This window comes from Malaclemys terrapin, chromosome 25 (genome assembly GCF_027887155.1).
Source record: "Malaclemys terrapin pileata isolate rMalTer1 chromosome 25, rMalTer1.hap1, whole genome shotgun sequence".
Taxonomy (NCBI): Eukaryota; Metazoa; Chordata; order Testudines; family Emydidae; genus Malaclemys; species Malaclemys terrapin.
Window position 1 is genome coordinate 16,417,770 of NC_071529.1, and position 17,028 is coordinate 16,434,797.

Consider the following 17,028-nt stretch of genomic DNA (forward strand, 5'->3'; position numbering starts at 1 on the left):
ATACATAATCTTTGCCAAGAAAAGCAGAATATTCAACAAAAAGAATGAGGAGTACTTGTGGCACCTTGGAGACTAACAAATGTATTTGAACATAAGCTTTCGTGGGCTAAAACCCAGTTCATCGGATGCATGCAGTAGAAAATACAGTAGGAATATACATACATATATGTATACACACACAGAGGACATGAAAAAATGGGTGTTGCCATACTAACTATAACAAGAGTAATCAGTTAAGGTGGGCTATATTATATTCAACATAATTTTTGTTTGGGCACCAGGCAAGGTGACTTTTCCAGTTGTGCAGCCTATTGCACAGTATTAGTTTTTCTAAAGCCATTTCTTTCTTCCTTCCTCTCTACCTAAAAGGTATGCTTTCTGGAGATGCCAGTTCAGTATGGCAAGGGACAAGTTGTTTTGCAGCTACAAAAGATGTCCTCTTCCACTCTGACCCCTGGTGGAAACACTGGGAATACAAGCCTTCCCTATACCAATTCTATTCTACTCAGGTTGTTATGTGACCCTCATCACTGCAATAGGATCATTTTCCAGAAGTGCATTAAGTGATACGATTAGTATCGGTCATGTGCGATTCTCTTTTTCTGTTTTTCTCCCAGTGAGAAGCTGTGTGTGGGGAGTGGTTTATTCTATTTTTAAAAATTTATTTGTATCAATTTAATATATGTACATTGTGCTGTGTGTTTACATTAGCAAAAGCAAGGTCAAAGATGTGAACCTTGCATTTAGAGCAGAAGGGGGAGATGGCTGTGGTAGTTCTTAGTCCCTGTGGGAGTCTGTTCCAGTCTTGGATAGACCCTCCCGTGAAAGTTCTGTCTCCTGCACAAATGACCTTTATCTTTGCTGGGGATCGTTCCATTGAACCAGAGAAGTAGCGCTTTCATCTGCAGTCCTCGTCCTAGAGTTTTGGGGATCTTTTAAATATCCTGGACTCAAACCATTTAGTGTCTTGAAGATAAGGACTGAGTCCTTGAATTGACATAGTAGTACACCTCTACCCCGATATAACGCTGTCCTCGGGAGACAAAAAAATCTTACCATGTTATAGGGGAAACCGCGTTATATCGAACTTGCTTTGATCCGCCGGAGTGCGCAGCCCCGCCCAACTGGAGCGCTGCTTTACCGCGTTATATCCAACAGCTTCATTCCCAATTAGACAGCATTCCTCTAGCCTGTTAAGATGGGACCCAATCTCCTAGTACATGTGACTTGCAGATGCTACTTAGAAGCACCCCTAAACTGTGCACTGAATAGTACAGTTGTGCAACTTTAATTAATAGAGACTGCACCATGCTGGAAACGCCTCAAAATGTGCACTATGATTATGATGGTTCTCATGTCTTGGCTAGATTAACTCAAAGCTCTGAAGCAGACAGACAATTCCTACTTGGATCCAACCCTACTGCTTTTCGAGATACAGCACATAGAGCAGAAATCAATGTTACTGCGAAGCAAGTTCTAGCTAGGGTACCACATGTTCATCTAATATCACAGAACTGGAATAATTACATTCCAGCACAGTATTTATAACCCAAACCAGGCAGACATCCTGCAAACAAACTCAGCACACAGGAAAATTTCAACACAAAATAAATAAAAACCAAACAGGATTGAAACCATTCTTGTAGTTTGTCTTACGAACACTGACTAACAGGCTAAGAGAGACACTTCCTCCCCTGCCACATGTTTTACTAAAATGGCTCATCGCACTGTGTTCAGCATCTTATTTTTCAGGAGGACATGTTTCATAATGAACATTCACACACCCATCTTTGGATTGGTGAAGGTTCATAAAGACAGGACCAGCCCAATCAGTGAATGATATTACTAAGCCCCCCCGTTTTCCATCCAAAAATCCAATACACACTATGTTTTAATAGGAAGTAAGGACTTCAAAGATCTCCTACCACCAACCCACCTTTTCCCTCCCCCACTCCCACAGACAAGCAACCATCACTAGAGGGAAGATATGAAATAAGTTTCTAAGCAGGACAGAGGGAAAGAAGTAAGAACAAAAGAAAACCACAAAGGGATTAGAAAAACTATTCCACTGGGGATAGTCCTTTGCCACACTGTGATTTTTAGTATAACAGTTATATTCCATTTCCTCTACCTTTCAAAACCAAGTTATGGCACACCAGGTGGAATCGTACATTTCTTGTGAGCATGGGCAGACAAGGTCAAAACAGTCAAATCTGTTCTAGCCTCGGTACAAAAATAAAACGAATACATGCAGTAGGGAATTACAGTAGCAAAAATCTACCTGGTGCAGAAAGAAACATTCAGTAAATAACTTGGCTTGAGTCATTTTAACTCTTTAGCTGTTCTTAAAACATGTTAGACAGGAAAGGCTTCAAAATATTAACTCACTTTTGACCCTGAATCCTTTGTTGTTGTGGTTTTGAGATATGCTCCTAATGGATTTACTTCAACAGTTTCCATGCTTTAGCCATCTTAAAATCAGCAAGTACAACCTACCTTCAACATGTGGAAAAATTCCCCTTTATTTAGATAAAGGGTCATACATCTAGGCAAGCATGGTGTTAACAGGCCGAGTCATGTTGCGAAACCCTTAAGGGTTTCACAGTTCTTGTATCCACATCAGGAGAACAGATCATTCAGAATCCCAGAATCTCAGAAATTAGCAGCATGTAAGAACAGGCTAAGTATTTTCTGTTCACTGCTACCATTCGTCTTCAACAGCTGCCACAGAAATGGATTTCAGCTCAATGAACCTCAGTGAATAATATAGAGAAGAAAAACATGCTATATAAACTTTGCCAAGTACCACAATGACTCAATTAAAAGGCCACATCAAAATGACTTTTACTTGGTCAAAGCAAATAAAGCAGTTTCTGCTGCAAAACAGTCTAAATAATAATTGCTAATACCAAAATCTACAGCAATCGTAGCCAAAAAAGCAGCATCAGCATTAACTCTCATTCCTGCATCCTTAATTTTTATGAGTCTCCTAACTTTTAAAATTGATAACTTGCTAGAGTAATAAAGAAAGAACATTACACTTTTATGACTTAGATTCTCATGAAAATGCAAAATACATGGGCCCAACTTCCACAGTATCCATAGCTTTTTGCTCACTTTATAATTACTACCATGAGAGGTTAGTAACTGTTGTAAAATCCCAGAAGTATTTTTTAATATTGCCGTCTACTGCTTCTCTAGTATAGTGGTTCTTAAGCATTTTTCCATGGTTTATTATTTAGCAAATATGCTGTTAGCTTTAAGAATCAAATCCATGTTGCCTCTCAGAGTTCTCCCATCAATGAGAGTTGAAAGTTGCACTGGACAAAACTCTCCCCTCACACAAGATATTCTACTGTCCCTTAGGGAGCTCCACACACATATGGGAAACAGAACATAGTAGAAAATGTGCACCAGGCAAACCTGAAAGCAAAACCTTGACAACTGTGTTGGATTATATTTTCTCTCTGAGTAATTGTTCACTATTTATTGTCATTATAACAAATCATGCAGTGATTCACCAAGGAAGCACCAGCATTATTACACCCTAAATGCTCCAGAAGAGGTAGTACAATGACATTTGACTAGTCAAAGAATATAGAGTCTTCTACACTGTGGCTTTACAATGAAAGAGATCACACTATAACATGTTCACTGCAGTTAGGCCAAGTAATTTTCTAGTCACCGGGGCAAAAGCTAGATGTTAAGCTTGTTTAAAACTCAACTCAGACCTTTCATCCGTGAATTATTTGCTATTAAATGCAAAATCTACCACATATATGGTTCTTAGAAATTAAGAGTCTGTCCTAAATTCATCAAGAATTTCTGAATTTCCTAGCTTTAACATCCTGTTTGTTTTAAAGGACTATATACCTTGTGTAGAGATAAGCAGGCTGGATCCAGGCTTTCTCACAAGCAGCACTTGGATCCAGCCAGTTCCAGCTTTTTTCCCCACTACTGAATAGTTAAGGGAGGTTCATGCTTCCTTGTTAATAAAGGCAGGATTTGTTAGAACACCTGTTTGTTACATGTATCCAGGTGCTGTTTTTAACTCTTCATGCTTAGAGCTGAGCAGATGCAAGTATTTTCTCAATAAGCTCTCTGAGATACAGAAAGCTTGGACCTCACAAAACCCAAATATTCATTTTCCAAATGGCCCCAGCTTTGGCTGTGCGTAGAGTAAGTAGTGTTTGAATACAAGAAAAAAAAAGTAAACAATTTGTCATAATTCACTGCGATGAGCAAACTGCGGCCCGCGGGACCGTCCTGCCTGGCACTTGAGCTCCAGCCAGGGAGGCTAGCCCCCGGCCCCTCCTCTACTGTCTCCCCCCCACGACAGCCTCAGCTTGCCGTGCTGCCAGCGCTCTGCTGCAAGCTCCTGCCGGGCAGCGCGACCGCGAGAGCTGTTCACCTGCCCCGCTGCTCTAGACTGCGCGGCAGCGTGGCTGGTTCCGGCTGGCCGGCGCAGCAGCCAGTCCTGGTGTTCTGAGAGCCATGGTAAGGGGGTGGGGAGTAGGGGGGTTAGATAAGGGGCAGAGGGTCCCAGGTGGCAGTCAGGAGACAGGGAGCGGTTGGATAGGCGTGGGAGTCCCGGGGAGCCTGTCAGGGGCGGGGGTGTGGATAGGGGTAAGGGCAGTCAGGGGACGGGGGGTTTGGATGGGTGGTCCCGGGGGCATGGCAGGGGGGGTGTCCTGGGAGGGGACGGTCAGGAGACAAGGAGCAGGGGGGACTGGATGGGTCGGGGGTTCTGAGGAGGGCAGTCTGAGGGGCCGGAAGTAGGAGGAGCAGATAGGGGGCGGGGACCAGGCTGTTTGGGGAAGCACAGCCTTCCCTACCCAGCCCTTCATACAGTTTCGGAACCCCGCTGTGGCCCTCAAGCCAAAAAGTTTGCCCACCCCGGTGCAGTATGAAGTCCAGATTATTCCCCTGACATACCATATTGGGCACTCCAAGTTCTTCTGCATAGCCAAAAGCACATTTTGCACATCTCCAATGGCAGCCACAGACGAGTCCATTCCTCAATTCCAAACACAATCTACAAAAAATAAATTTATTCTGGCACATAGTATCTCATTCACATTTGCCTGCAATGTGAACATTACTACATTCATATGTACTATGTAGCATGTATTAGGCTCCTCAGAGAATTTGATGGATCCTTGCTCTAAAGAGTTTACAATCGAGAATATAGACTTGACATTACAAGGTGACCACAAACTAGAGGAATAGAGTAGCGTGGGCAAAGTAACAGAAATAAGATCATATGGCGACTCAGCGAACTCATGTACACTTCTTTTTCAATCTTTCATTTAAAATATGAATTAGTTTATTTCTTTGAGGCTTTGGGGCAGATGCGAGTCTTTAGGAGGGACCTGAATGCAGTGAGGGTGATGCCTTAGCAAATAGGCTTCAGCAGAGTTTTCTAGATACAGAAGGCAGCATAGAAAACAGCAGAGATTTATGTGAGAAATCAAAAGCTGGCATCACTGGTGGACAGAACAGATGAGAACATGAAAGTAGACTATATTAAAGATATAGGGAGGAACTGAATCTCATAGTTTTGAAGGCCAGAATTTGACCTTAATATGCAGAGGGTTGGTGAACAAGTGCAGGGCTTTCAGAGTTGTGGGGAAAATGCTGTTATAGCAGCTAACAAGGAAATTATTTTGTCAACTGAATTTTGGACAGAAGAGAAATGGGTGAGGTGCACAAGAGGAGGAGGTTGTAATATTCAAAGCAGGAAATGGTTAGGGCGACACAAGCATCTTAGGCTATGCCTACACTGTGCACATTACAGCGGCACAACTGTGCCACTGAAGCCATACTACTGTAAGGTACACAGTGTAGCTGCTCTTTGTCGGCAGGAGAAAGCTCTCCTGCCGACAAAATAAAACCATCCCCAACAAGGGGCGGTAGCTTTGTGGGCAGGAGAGCGTCTCCCACTGACAAAGCGCTGTCCATACCAGCGCTTTTCATCGGTAAACCTTTTGTCGGTCAGGGGTGTGTGTTTTTTTCACACCCTTGACTGACAAAAGTTTTACTGAGGAAAATGCAGTGTAGACATACCCTTAGTTGTGAGGAGGGCCAATCCTGAGCTCCACTGACTCATGCTTCCAGGATCGGGGCCTTGCACATGAACAGTTTCCAGAACTAATGAAAAGCTAAATAGATTTACATAAAACATTTAATATTTCTTACATTAACTTGCAGAAAACATGAGAAATTATCTGATAATGGTAGTCCCTTAGCCACTGGCATAAAATCTTTAGAAATGATTCCCTATGTGTACATAACTGCTCTGCTGCTCACATGAAATGCAAGGAAGTACAAAATGGATCTTCACCTCTGTGTGCCTGTTACCCCTCCCCATTATTTGAGCATCTGGACCATAAGCTCTTCAGAGTAGGTACTGTCTCTTACAATGTGTAAACACTGTGCCTAGCATAATAGGGTCCTCATCTCAGGTGTGGCTTCTGGGCACCACCCTTCTACAAAGTTTTTTTTTTAAATGAAATACTACATAGTGAAATACTTTAGAGAGGCCACTGCAAAGATTCTAATGGGAGAAAAACATAATTAATGCTACCTTTATTGCTGTTTGCTGATGATTCCAGTATAGGTTGTCTGAGGCTGAGCAAGTGGCAATGCACATCATACGTCTGAAGAATGAGAATTCTTATACTCTCTTGGCTGACATAGTAGACTTGGAATCTAGAAAACCTATTAGATCACACAAGGAATAAAATAAGCTTTTGGAGTTGTGGGTATCAGGTTAAGAGTGCACAAATCAAAACTGATTGAACTCCGTTTAAATCTTACAAGTATGGGCTATTCAAATGATGTGCAGTTGGAGACCAGAAACAAAACACGATATAGTCACAGTGAGCACTCAGCAGCAAAAGCAGGTGGCACTTGCAGAAGCTCGGATTAGTGTTAGCCTGAACGATCAGATCTAGATTTTGAACCAAAAGGACGCTCTGTGCCACCTTATTCAAGGATGGCAGTTTCCAGGTATGAGACTTTTCACTTAAGAGGGATTATTGCATAGACTCAGTTCTGAAGCTCTGACAGGTGGGGGCAGCAATGTCTTAAATTTACACTGAAGCAAAGACAAAAGTAAACACAGAAAAAAAACGAGGGAGAATCAACCACACTGAAACCGAGAGCAAGAGGCAGACAGCCTAGCACTGTCCTCACAAACAGAACAGGTGAAAGGAGGAATAGACAGGCAAGCAAACTGCAGAGCCCAAGGGTAATCACAGCAGCCCTTCATTTAAAGAGAATGAGAGTGTTGACACCCCAGAACCACAACAGTGGGGGTCCTCCTCAGACAAACCATAGGCCCAGGCAGCCAAACCAAGAGAGTGTAATGGTTCCCCCAGCCAGAGCTCTCTCCTGCTCCTACTCACTGCACCCCACTCCCCGGGCCCTGTCACGCTATGTCCCTTACCCCCAAACCTTGTCAGCTTAGGGCTTATCCCTACAGATCCTGCGCCACACATGTCCCCCACCCTAAACCTTGCCAGAATCAAGCCTACCCCTTGCATCAGCTTGGCCCCTAATCCCAGAGGTTCTGCCTTGTACACACACCCCCCCCACCCCAAACCTTGTCCGTTTAGGGCTCTACCCCCACCCCCAGGGCCCTGCCCCCCACATGCACCCCCACCCCCAAACCCTGACAGTTTAGGGCCTGCACCCCAAGGCCTGTGCCACCCACAAGCCCCGTCATTTTAGGGCCTACCCCCTCATCCTGCCCCACGCATGCACCCCCACCCCCAAGCCTTCCCAGCTTAGGAACCTATCCCACACCTGAACCCTGCCAAGTTAGGGCCTAACCCCCCCAGGCCCTGCCCTGCCCCACCTCTACTAGCTTGAGGCCTACCCCACACCTGCACTCCCACCCCCGAGCTAGGCCAGCTTGGGGCCCCCTACCCCACCCCACCCCCGAGCTAGGCCGAACCCCTTCCCCCGCCCTGCCCCGCCCCATCGGCGAGCCCTGCTAGCTTAGGGCCTACCCCATACATTCCCTCTTCCCTTTCCCCCATCCCAGGCATTACCCCCCCCCCCCCCCCCGCATCCCCTCCCTTCCCCGCCGGCCGACACCCGCCCCCCTCCCCCTCGCACACTCACTCGCCAAGCGCCTCACTCGAGCTGAAGGCATTTCGCGCCCTTTCCATCACCTAGGAAACCACCGCACCCAAGTAGCCAATCACACAGCCGAGTTCGCGTCACATGGGGAGAAGAGTTTCTCCGTATTGGCTCCACTACAGTCACATGACTGATCGCGCACCCGGGCGTGAGGGTCACTTAGGGTAGGAGAACCCCTGATTGGCTGTGCTGCCCCATGTGACCTTTGGGCTTGTTTATTCCGTCACGGGCGGAAAGCGAGCGGCGAGGCCTGGAGTCCCTCACCGAGCGGGGCAATGTTTGGAGCCAGGCCCAGCGTAGGAGGTACGCGCCGCCCCGACAGGGACTACGACTCCCAGCGTGCACTGCACAGGCCGGCCCCTCTGGGGCGTGGTGTATGCTGGGAACTGTAGTAGTCAGAGTGAGGCATCCTGGGAGTTGTGGTTCCGGGTGAGGCGGGGAACGTCGGGCGCTGAAACTGACGGCGACGACGCTGTGCATGCCGGGAATTGCCGTCCTCAGGGGGCGTTATGCCGGCAGCGGCAGTTCACCCCGGAAGTGGAGGATTTGGGAACCGCTCTGCCCCGGATCCAGCCTCCCGCTCCCCTCTTGTTTATTGTTGTGGTCCCCAGAAACGTGGCTCCACCCCTCACCGTTGCGACCAATCCAAAGGAGGGAGGCTGTGAGTGGCAGGCGCGCAGACCAATCGGGCGGCAGTAAAGGGTGCGGGCCAGATGAGGTGAATCCGCCATGTTAGGATCCTCTATCACAACAGTGAGGAGCGAGCGGCGCCTGGAGCCTGCCCCTGCCCGGGGTCCCGCTGAACCGCCCCGCTCCCCTGCCGGGACCGGCCTCGGGCGGGTAAGGACCCCCAGCGGGGGCGTGACTTCCCCCGGTGCCCCCGCCCGACCCCGGGCCGATCCATGAACCCCGAGCCGGATCCCCCCGTGCTCGGGGCAGTCACACGCCTCTCTCGGGGCAGGGTGTGCATCTTGAGTGGCAGCGTCCCAGCGTCCTAGCCCCCCACCGGCCCCGGGGCCCGGCCCGGCCCCAGCCCCCCCTCCCCCCCCCACCGGCCCCGGGGCCCGGCCCGGTCCCAGCCCCCCCTCCCCCCCCCACCGGCCCCGGGGCCCGGCCGGGTCCCAGTCCCCCCTCCCCCCTCCCCCGACCTCCCCCCACCGGCCCCGGGGCCCGGCCCGGTCCCAGTCCCCCCTCCCCCCTCCCCCGACCTCCCCCCACCGGCCCCGGGGCCCGGCCGGGTCCCAGTCCCCCCTCCCCCCTCCCCCGACCTCCCCCCACCGGCCCCGGGGCCCGGCCCGGTCCCAGTCCCCCCTCCCCCCTCCCCCGACCTCCCCCCACCGGCCCCGGGGCCCGGCCCGGTCCCAGCCCCCCCGATCCCCCACTGGCTCTGGGCCTGGCCAGCTCTGCCCCTCTGCCTGTCCTGACCCTCTGCCCCCTAGCTGACTCTGTACCCCCTACCTGGCCCCTTGCCGCTTTCAGCCCCCAGGCATGGACAAGGCACCGCACTCTCGTTCTGGCCACCCTGCGGGCCTGCGTTATGGCCACCGGCAGCAAATCCGCCCCTGGAGTCAGGCACCCACTCTGCCTTGCATGGGTGCTGAGCTCTGGTAGCTGTTATCCCAGAGACTGTTCAGCTCCTGAAAGCTGGGTTCTGGGCATCCAAGTTTGAAAGGAGTGGCCTTGGCTTTAAATCCTATCTAGGAGTTGGGCAGCCCTCTCACAGCTGGCATCAGCTGTAGGGCAGCTTCCTCTGGAGATATGGCCTGGGAGCAGACCCCTGGACCACAAGTGGCCTTGCCTGATGCTCTAAGGTTAGCAGCAATGGGGTTAATGCAGGTTCTGCAAAATCTAGTTATTGTTTCCTGCTTCTCACAAATGTATTGACTAAAAAACAGAGTGCCAGAAAAGCTTGGTTACCTGAAGCACAGAAAAAAGCTGTGTGGAGATTGCCTGAAAGGGCAGTAATGCACTCACTCAGCTGTGTGATCAATCATGAATACATTCTAGCCCCTTCAGGACTGAGGGAATTGCTGCTAGTCGCCTGACTCTAGGTTGCAATGTAAACAGTTGTTGGAAGAGGTGTAGCAAATTTCCAGTATTGACATGGAGCCAAGACTCCAGTTGAAGTCTCTGTTGGATGGCTAATTTGTGAAGAGAAATACACCTCTACCCCGATATAACGCGACCCAATATAACACAAATTCGGCTATAACGCAGTAAAGCAGTGCTCCAAGGGGGCGGGGCTGCGCGCTCTGGCAGATCAAAGCAGGTTCAATTTTACCTATAACACGGTAAGATTTTTTGGCTCCCAGGGTCAGCGTTATATCGGGGTAGAGGTGTAGCTGAAAACTGGGTCTTTTGTGTGAGCAAAGGTGTCTTTCTACAGGCAAAGTATTGTTAATTCCTGGACAAACAAAAATGCAGGCATTTCAGTTAAGATCACCTTTGTTGTTTTAATCTCTTTGTTCAAATCGTAAATATTAAGGACTAAATTCTCAATTCCAGTGAAGTCAGTGGAGTTGCATTCCATTTCCACAGAAGAGACTTTGGCCTGAAATGTCTTAACATATTTTAGGGTAACAGTCTTTCTTTTTCCATAGCCCCACAGCATGGAGCCCCAGGTAAACCTCAGTGTGACTTTTAGAGGTGAGACTCAGAGTTTCCTGGTTTCAGATTCATCAAACACTACCTGGGCTGATGTGGAAGCCATGGTGAGTTTTGTAATTGTGTTCATGGTTCCTGTATACTATCCTGTCTCTTTCCAACTTTCATAGAAATCTAGGAATTAAAGAACATTTATTTTTAATATAGGCAATTGTATTTCTTTTGAGAAAAGCAAATTAAAGGGAATGTTAAAATAGATAATTGCCACTGTGAAGAAGTTCTTAAAGTTCCTTTTATTGATGCAGTTAAACACAAGATCCTCTAGACTTCATTAAGCTATTAGCTACGTCTATGTTACATATTTCTGCTGGCATAGCCGTGTTGGTCAGGCATGTGAAGAGAAGTATCTCTGGCTAATGTAGCTGTGCCCATAGAAGCCCCTAGCGTAGATGCAGTTCTATTGGCAAAACTGCACTTTTACTGGTATATCTTGTTTTCTTTAGTGGTGGCAGTATGGTAAAAGTGCAGCTTTGCTGCTATAAACTGCGTCCACACTAGGAGCACATGGCTGATACAGTGTAGACATGGCCTTAGTAAACTTAACCTAAAGCTCAAGTTGCCTTGAATACTAATCCAATTTGGTTATGTTATTTCAAAATCATAGAGAAGTTCTTATGTTTGATTAATCTGTGAAAACTTTAAAAATGAAGCTTCTCTCCCTTTCCTTTTCAGCCTTGGGAGTCATAATCATGCTATCATCTTTTTTTTTTTTTCCTCTTCGTCTCTCTAAACCCCACCAATCTCGCTCCCTTTTACCGTCGATTGTGTTTTCTAAAATTGGTTGCAACAAGCTAGTTTTGGGGTGAAATTATATTTTGTGAAAGTTTGAATCTTTCATTTGGCTTATCTGAAAGTAAGAGGTAATGTCTCCATATCCTTTTATTTTCCACAGCACTAACAATTACTAAGGATTCAAATTTAGGCTTTTTCCACCATCAAATGCACTGACTAGTCCTCAACTTCTTAATTCCCTTCCCTCCCAAAATAGATATAGGGAAATGACATACCTTAATGGTTCTCCGCCTTGGCTATGACTGGTTCTCCTGAAACTTGATCTTTGTTCTGAGGTGCAGTGGAATTGCTGACATAAGTGATCAGCTTGTTATGTTAGTGGTTTTTTATGGACTGGTTTGCCTTTTGGATGCAAGTATTTACCTTGCATATAAGCTGTGTGTGTAGACTCATATAGTCACTTGTACCAGTCTGTATATCATATGGTAGGTGACTGGTCGCTGAAAAGTATTAGCTTGGATTTGCATTTCCAACATTTTCTAGTTACACTCTTTCACTGGGATAGCTGTCTGGGAGAGTTCACAATTCCATTAGCCATAGCAGAAATAATGCATCAAATTCGTTTCCACCTGCAGTAACTCCCCATCTTTTTACTGTTTTTGTTCATACCCTCACAAAGATGCATCTTGACATAATGGGCAGTTATCAGCTTATATCTCTACTTTCCATCACTATCTAAGACTTGGCTATTATCTTTGAATGATACATCTTGGGAGAGGGCCCTGCTTCACAGCTCTCATCCTTGTATTCAGGAACTGAACAGCACTAACACCCTTGAGAGCTGCACTTTAATGTTCTGGGAGGAGTTGTAGTTCAGATTTAAAATACTGTATTGGCATGACAAGCTATTCAGATGTTTCTAAAGGGCAGAAAAGGACAGGACCATCAGGTCTGTACTCCCATTTCCTACTCACACTGGGAGTGAGGGACATAAGTCAGTTGCAGTGCTTCCTATAGCTCCATTGAGATACTTGAGTGCTGGGGCAGATGCTCCAAAACATTGTGTTGCAGTTTCTCAACTGGGAGCTTTGCCGTTTTATCTATAAATTATCTGCAATGATAAACCTGCAGAGAAGGATTCTATTAGGAGTGCTGAGACCACTTTTCAAAGGTGCTGATTCTGGGGTATATTGCTGGGGACAACTGCATTGATTGTCCTGATATGCTACACTGGTTGTAGTTATTACACTGGGGAGTTGCTCAATTTCTCAGGAAACTACTGTATAAGAAACTCAGCTTTCACTTGTCTTCCATCCCCACTGGTTGTCTCTACTAGGTTCAGAATTGCAGAAACCTGGCCCGTATGTAATTCTTCCTTGTGTCAAGTAGAGAGATTTGAATCTGCTTGGGGAAAGAAAAGGATTGTTTGCTTATGTAAATTTCATAATTGCGAAAACATACATGGCCCTCAAAGACTTATCACCGTAGGAAACATCTGCCAGTGTTTATGGCTCATTTGGAGCCATTCAGGGCTAATGCAAAATACAGAATGGCTGCATCGAACCGTTTTCCTGACTCTGAAACACATGAAGTTAGAGATTCCGTGTGGTCCCACAGAGCAGAGTATCAGGCAGTGGGGTAATGCAGGAGTAAGTGCTTCCGTATTTGAAAACCCAAGGGGTCAAGTGAAGCAGGTATGTGGGGAAAAGGCTCTTCACATGAGTAAACGGTCTCCTGATTGCTTGTTTGTGTAAAAGTGCAGGTGCTTGAGAATAGTTTGCCTCAGCCTTTCTTTATTGCAGAGTGTTTACACGGAATAGGACCATAAACCTTGTGTAAATCCCATTTCAGTGGAAAGGTTGCTAAATGAAGCTTGGGTTTAGGTGCATATTAACTAAGGAAGAAGGGATCAAAGGGGAGTATTGCCCTTGGTCGTGATAGGTATTTAAATTGTGTAAGGCCTAAAGGAAAGGCAGAGAGAGGGATGTAACGTGACTGCAGAAAAATGGATTTAATAAAACTCAATTGATCTCAAATGAGAGACAATGGGAGGGGAGAGAGTTTAACCATCTCCCCTATTAATAACTATGACTAGCTGAGAACTACCATGTTCCTGTCTCACTCTCTTTATTTTTACTTGCAGGTGAAAGTTTCATTTGATCTAAACAACATACAGATCAAATACATGGATGAGGATAATGATGAGGTACTTATGTTAGTGATTCAGTGTGTGTGTGTGGCCAGTAACCAGTTGATGGTTTCTAGCTGGTTGTTCAGGCAAATGGTGTGTGTTGTGTTGGACAGGTCAGAGTTAACTCCTTTTGGAATGCTGCAGCTCCACATGCAGGATTCACTTTGCTGGTTTCCCCTCTTGTAAAATGAGATGTTCCTGTTTAAAAAAGATGGAAAACTGCTGTCCTGTTGCCATCTCCCATGGACTACTGAAAACCTGTAGTCGTTCCATGCTGTTATGTGGGAGGGATGTTCCTTTTCCTGAAGACTCACAGGGTTGTAGCTACTTGTGTTGTCAGCCACTGCAAAGCCCTAGCTACTTAGTCCATGCCATTTCTCATGGAAAATTTAGGTTTATTACTATGACGTGAAGCATTCAAATTCTTTACATGTCTTATTCAAACTCCATGGTCTCTATGAAGTGATGCTTCCATCCTGAGTGAGTAAATTGCCTACTTGTAATTGTTCTTTTTGGGTAACTTCCTGCATGGCATAACCTGAGTCATTCACTGCCTCTCAATATATAAAAAGAAGAACAGGAGTACTTGTGGCACCTTAGAGACTAACAAATTTATTAGAGCATAAGCTTTCGTGGACTACAGCCCACTTCTTCGGATGCATATAGAATGGAACATATATTGAGGAGATATATATACACACATACAGAGAGCATGAACAGGTGGGAGTTGTCTTACCAACTCTGAGAGGCCAATTAATTAAGAGAAAAAAAAAAAAACTTTTGAAGTGATAATCAAGCAATGCCCCTCTGCCATGTACATTGGCCAAACCGGACAGTCTCTACGCAAAAGAATTAATGGACACAAATCTGACATCAGGAATCAAAATACTCAAAAACCGGTGGGAGAACACTTTAACCTGTCTGGTCATTCAGTGACAGACCTGCGGGTGGCTATATTACAACAGAAAAACTTCAAAAACAGACTCCAACGAGAGACTGCTGAGCTAGAATTGATATGCAAACTAGACACAATCAACTCTGGTTTGAATAAGGACTGGGAATGGCTGAGCCATTACAAACATTGATTCTATCTCCCCTTGTAAGTATTCTCACACTTCTTATCAAACTGTCTGTACTGGGCTATCTTGATTATCACTTCAAAAGCTTTTTTTTTTTTCTCTCTTAATTAATTGGCCTCTGAGTTGGTAAGACAACTCCCACCTGTTTATGCTCTCTGTATGTGTGTGTATATATATCTCCTCAATATATGTTCCATTCTATATGCATCCGAAGAAGTGGGCTGTAGTCCACGAAAGCTTATGCTCTAATAAATTTGTTAGTCTCTAAGGTGCCACAAGTACTCCTGTTCTTCTTTTTGCGGATACAGACTAACACGGCTGCTACTCTGAAACCTCTCAATATATAGTTAGAGGTTTAGATCACAATAAAACTCTTAGATAGCTCCTGAACACTGCCCCTGTTGGATAGCTCACCGCTCTTCTTGTATGCTGGGAGAAAAACCAACACTTCTGGAAGCTTTGAGGAGAGCCCTTTCTGGTACTTTACTTTAGCAAACAGATCAGTATTGTGTTGTCTCGAGAAAAAGATTACAGGAATGGAGTCTCCTTTGTGTTTTAAGTCACACCTTAAGTCACTACTCTCTTTGTTAAACTTCATTCAGAAATGCTAACTGATGACTCATTGCCCAGGATCTTCAGAATCAACAGTCAGTAATGATGAAATAGGATCTTTCTTATGCGACAGATTAGTAACTTTTCTGTGCACGCTTACTAATCAGGCAAACTGTAGGAGATGGGGCTGGCTTGTGTCGAATTCAGTTGAGCATTACACCTTGAAAGATAATAGGTCAGATCCTGCTCGTGTGATTGTTTCTGTCAATGGCCCAAAGACACAGATGGAATCTTCTCCAATTTGCTTCTAGTAGACAGGGTTGTGGCCTCAGTTGGGGATTGGTATACAAATCTACTAAAAAGACCATACAATCTAGGTTAATAACAAGATGCAGCAGGGTGAAATAACATCTGGGTGGAGATGAGGATGAGGTAACAGAAGTAAGACAGTTTCTGAAATTCAGAATAAGAAATAATTTTATTTGAATAAATTTTCAAATGTAGTTGGAACATATAGGGAGCATTAATAGGAAATATTAATGATGTGGGGGCTTTTGCTCACTATTATTTCTCTTCACAGGTCTCTGTCAATAGCGAAGGTAAGGTATTACTTTGCTTTTCATACTTGGTTTATTATTTTCAGTAAAAGAATAGCACTGCTTAGATTTCTGGGGAAACATGGTACTGCTAGGCAGTGCCAAGTCAGGGCATCTCAGTGGCGAAGAGGGAAGGTCTGGGCTTCTGAAAATCTATAGCACTGCTAATCTTAAGACTCCCCTTTTAACCATCCTTCTGTTGTCTCCCTGACTTCTGAGCTTTGCTGGAAGCTATGTATAGAGATGGTTTTTAAATTGTAGTTATTAAAAAGCCTGTGGAGTGTTGGCTAGTTCTGTCACCCTCATGGAATTGTCCTGCTTTTGTTTTGTGTGAGTGGCATCTGATCATTCCTCCCCCTAAAGTTCCCTGGACGGGGAATCCATGCTTGGTTGCTGACTTTATCATCAAAAAAAAGAACAGGAGTACTTGTGGCACCTTAGAGACTAACCAATTTATTAGAGCATAAGCTTTCGTGGGCTACAGCCCACTTCTTCGGATGCATATAGCTATATGCATCCGAAGAAGTGGGCTGTAGCCCACGAAAGCTTATGCTCTAATAAATTGGTTAGTCTCTAAGGTGCCACAAGTACTCCTGTTCTTTTTGCGGATACAGACTAACACGGCTGCTACTCTGAAACCTGACTTTATCATGTTCGTCACCCAAGCTCTTCACAAATGATGGGCTGTTTGGTCCGTCAAGGCTGCTGATGTCATGAATTTCTACCCGGGTAGGTCCTGACTCTCAGGTCTTCTGCAGAGTTCTAAGGGATTTTTTTTTGTCATCCATTGGCTGATTGTATGGGAATTATGAGAAATGGGTAGAAATGAAGGGAGGAATGTTACATTGCCAGTCTGCAGGTGCATATACTGTCTTTTGTGCTACTTTTTGTAAATTGCAGAAGGCCCTTTAAATGCTATTGAGTCCCTGAGGAAGAGCACCATGTTATGTCTGGGACATGGAAATAGTCACACATTTCTTCTTTTTTCTTTTAGAGGAATATGAAGAAGCTCTGAAGGTAACTGGTCCCTGTAACTTTTTCTGATATCTTCAAAAATCTCTATAAT

At 45.6% G+C, this 17,028-nt stretch overlaps 2 protein-coding genes across 6 annotated transcripts in view; one reads left to right on the forward strand and one right to left on the reverse strand.

The window, feature by feature from the left end:
- BRCA1 (BRCA1 DNA repair associated) overlaps positions 1-8,167 on the reverse strand; it is a 47,652-nt gene extending 39,485 nt beyond the window's left edge. The window contains exons 1-3 of one of the 4 annotated variants that reach the window (XM_054014054.1): positions 8,131-8,167; positions 6,587-6,720; positions 4,936-5,035 (exon numbers count right to left, since the gene is read on the reverse strand). In XM_054014054.1, the coding sequence (XP_053870029.1) occupies positions 4,936-5,015 (80 nt within the window). In that variant the 5' untranslated portion in view covers positions 5,016-5,035; positions 6,587-6,720; positions 8,131-8,167. Of the gene's footprint in view, positions 1-2,388; positions 2,432-4,935; positions 5,036-6,586; positions 6,721-6,819; positions 7,530-7,882; positions 7,902-8,130 lie in introns of those variants that run through there. The other 3 variants (XM_054014055.1, XM_054014052.1, XM_054014056.1) reach the window with 3 other exon arrangements.
- Positions 8,168-8,736: 569 nt separating this feature from the next.
- Positions 8,737-17,028, forward strand: part of NBR1 (NBR1 autophagy cargo receptor) — a 29,871-nt gene continuing 21,579 nt past the window's right edge. Inside the window, exons 1-5 of one of the 2 annotated variants that reach the window (XM_054014060.1) lie at positions 8,737-8,988; positions 10,749-10,859; positions 13,688-13,750; positions 15,947-15,965; positions 16,957-16,979. In XM_054014060.1, coding sequence (XP_053870035.1) covers positions 8,878-8,988; positions 10,749-10,859; positions 13,688-13,750; positions 15,947-15,965; positions 16,957-16,979 — 327 coding nt within the window. In that variant the 5' untranslated portion in view covers positions 8,737-8,877. The remainder of the gene's footprint in view (positions 8,989-10,748; positions 10,860-13,687; positions 13,751-15,946; positions 15,966-16,956; positions 16,980-17,028) is intronic. The other variant, XM_054014061.1, reaches the window with a different exon arrangement.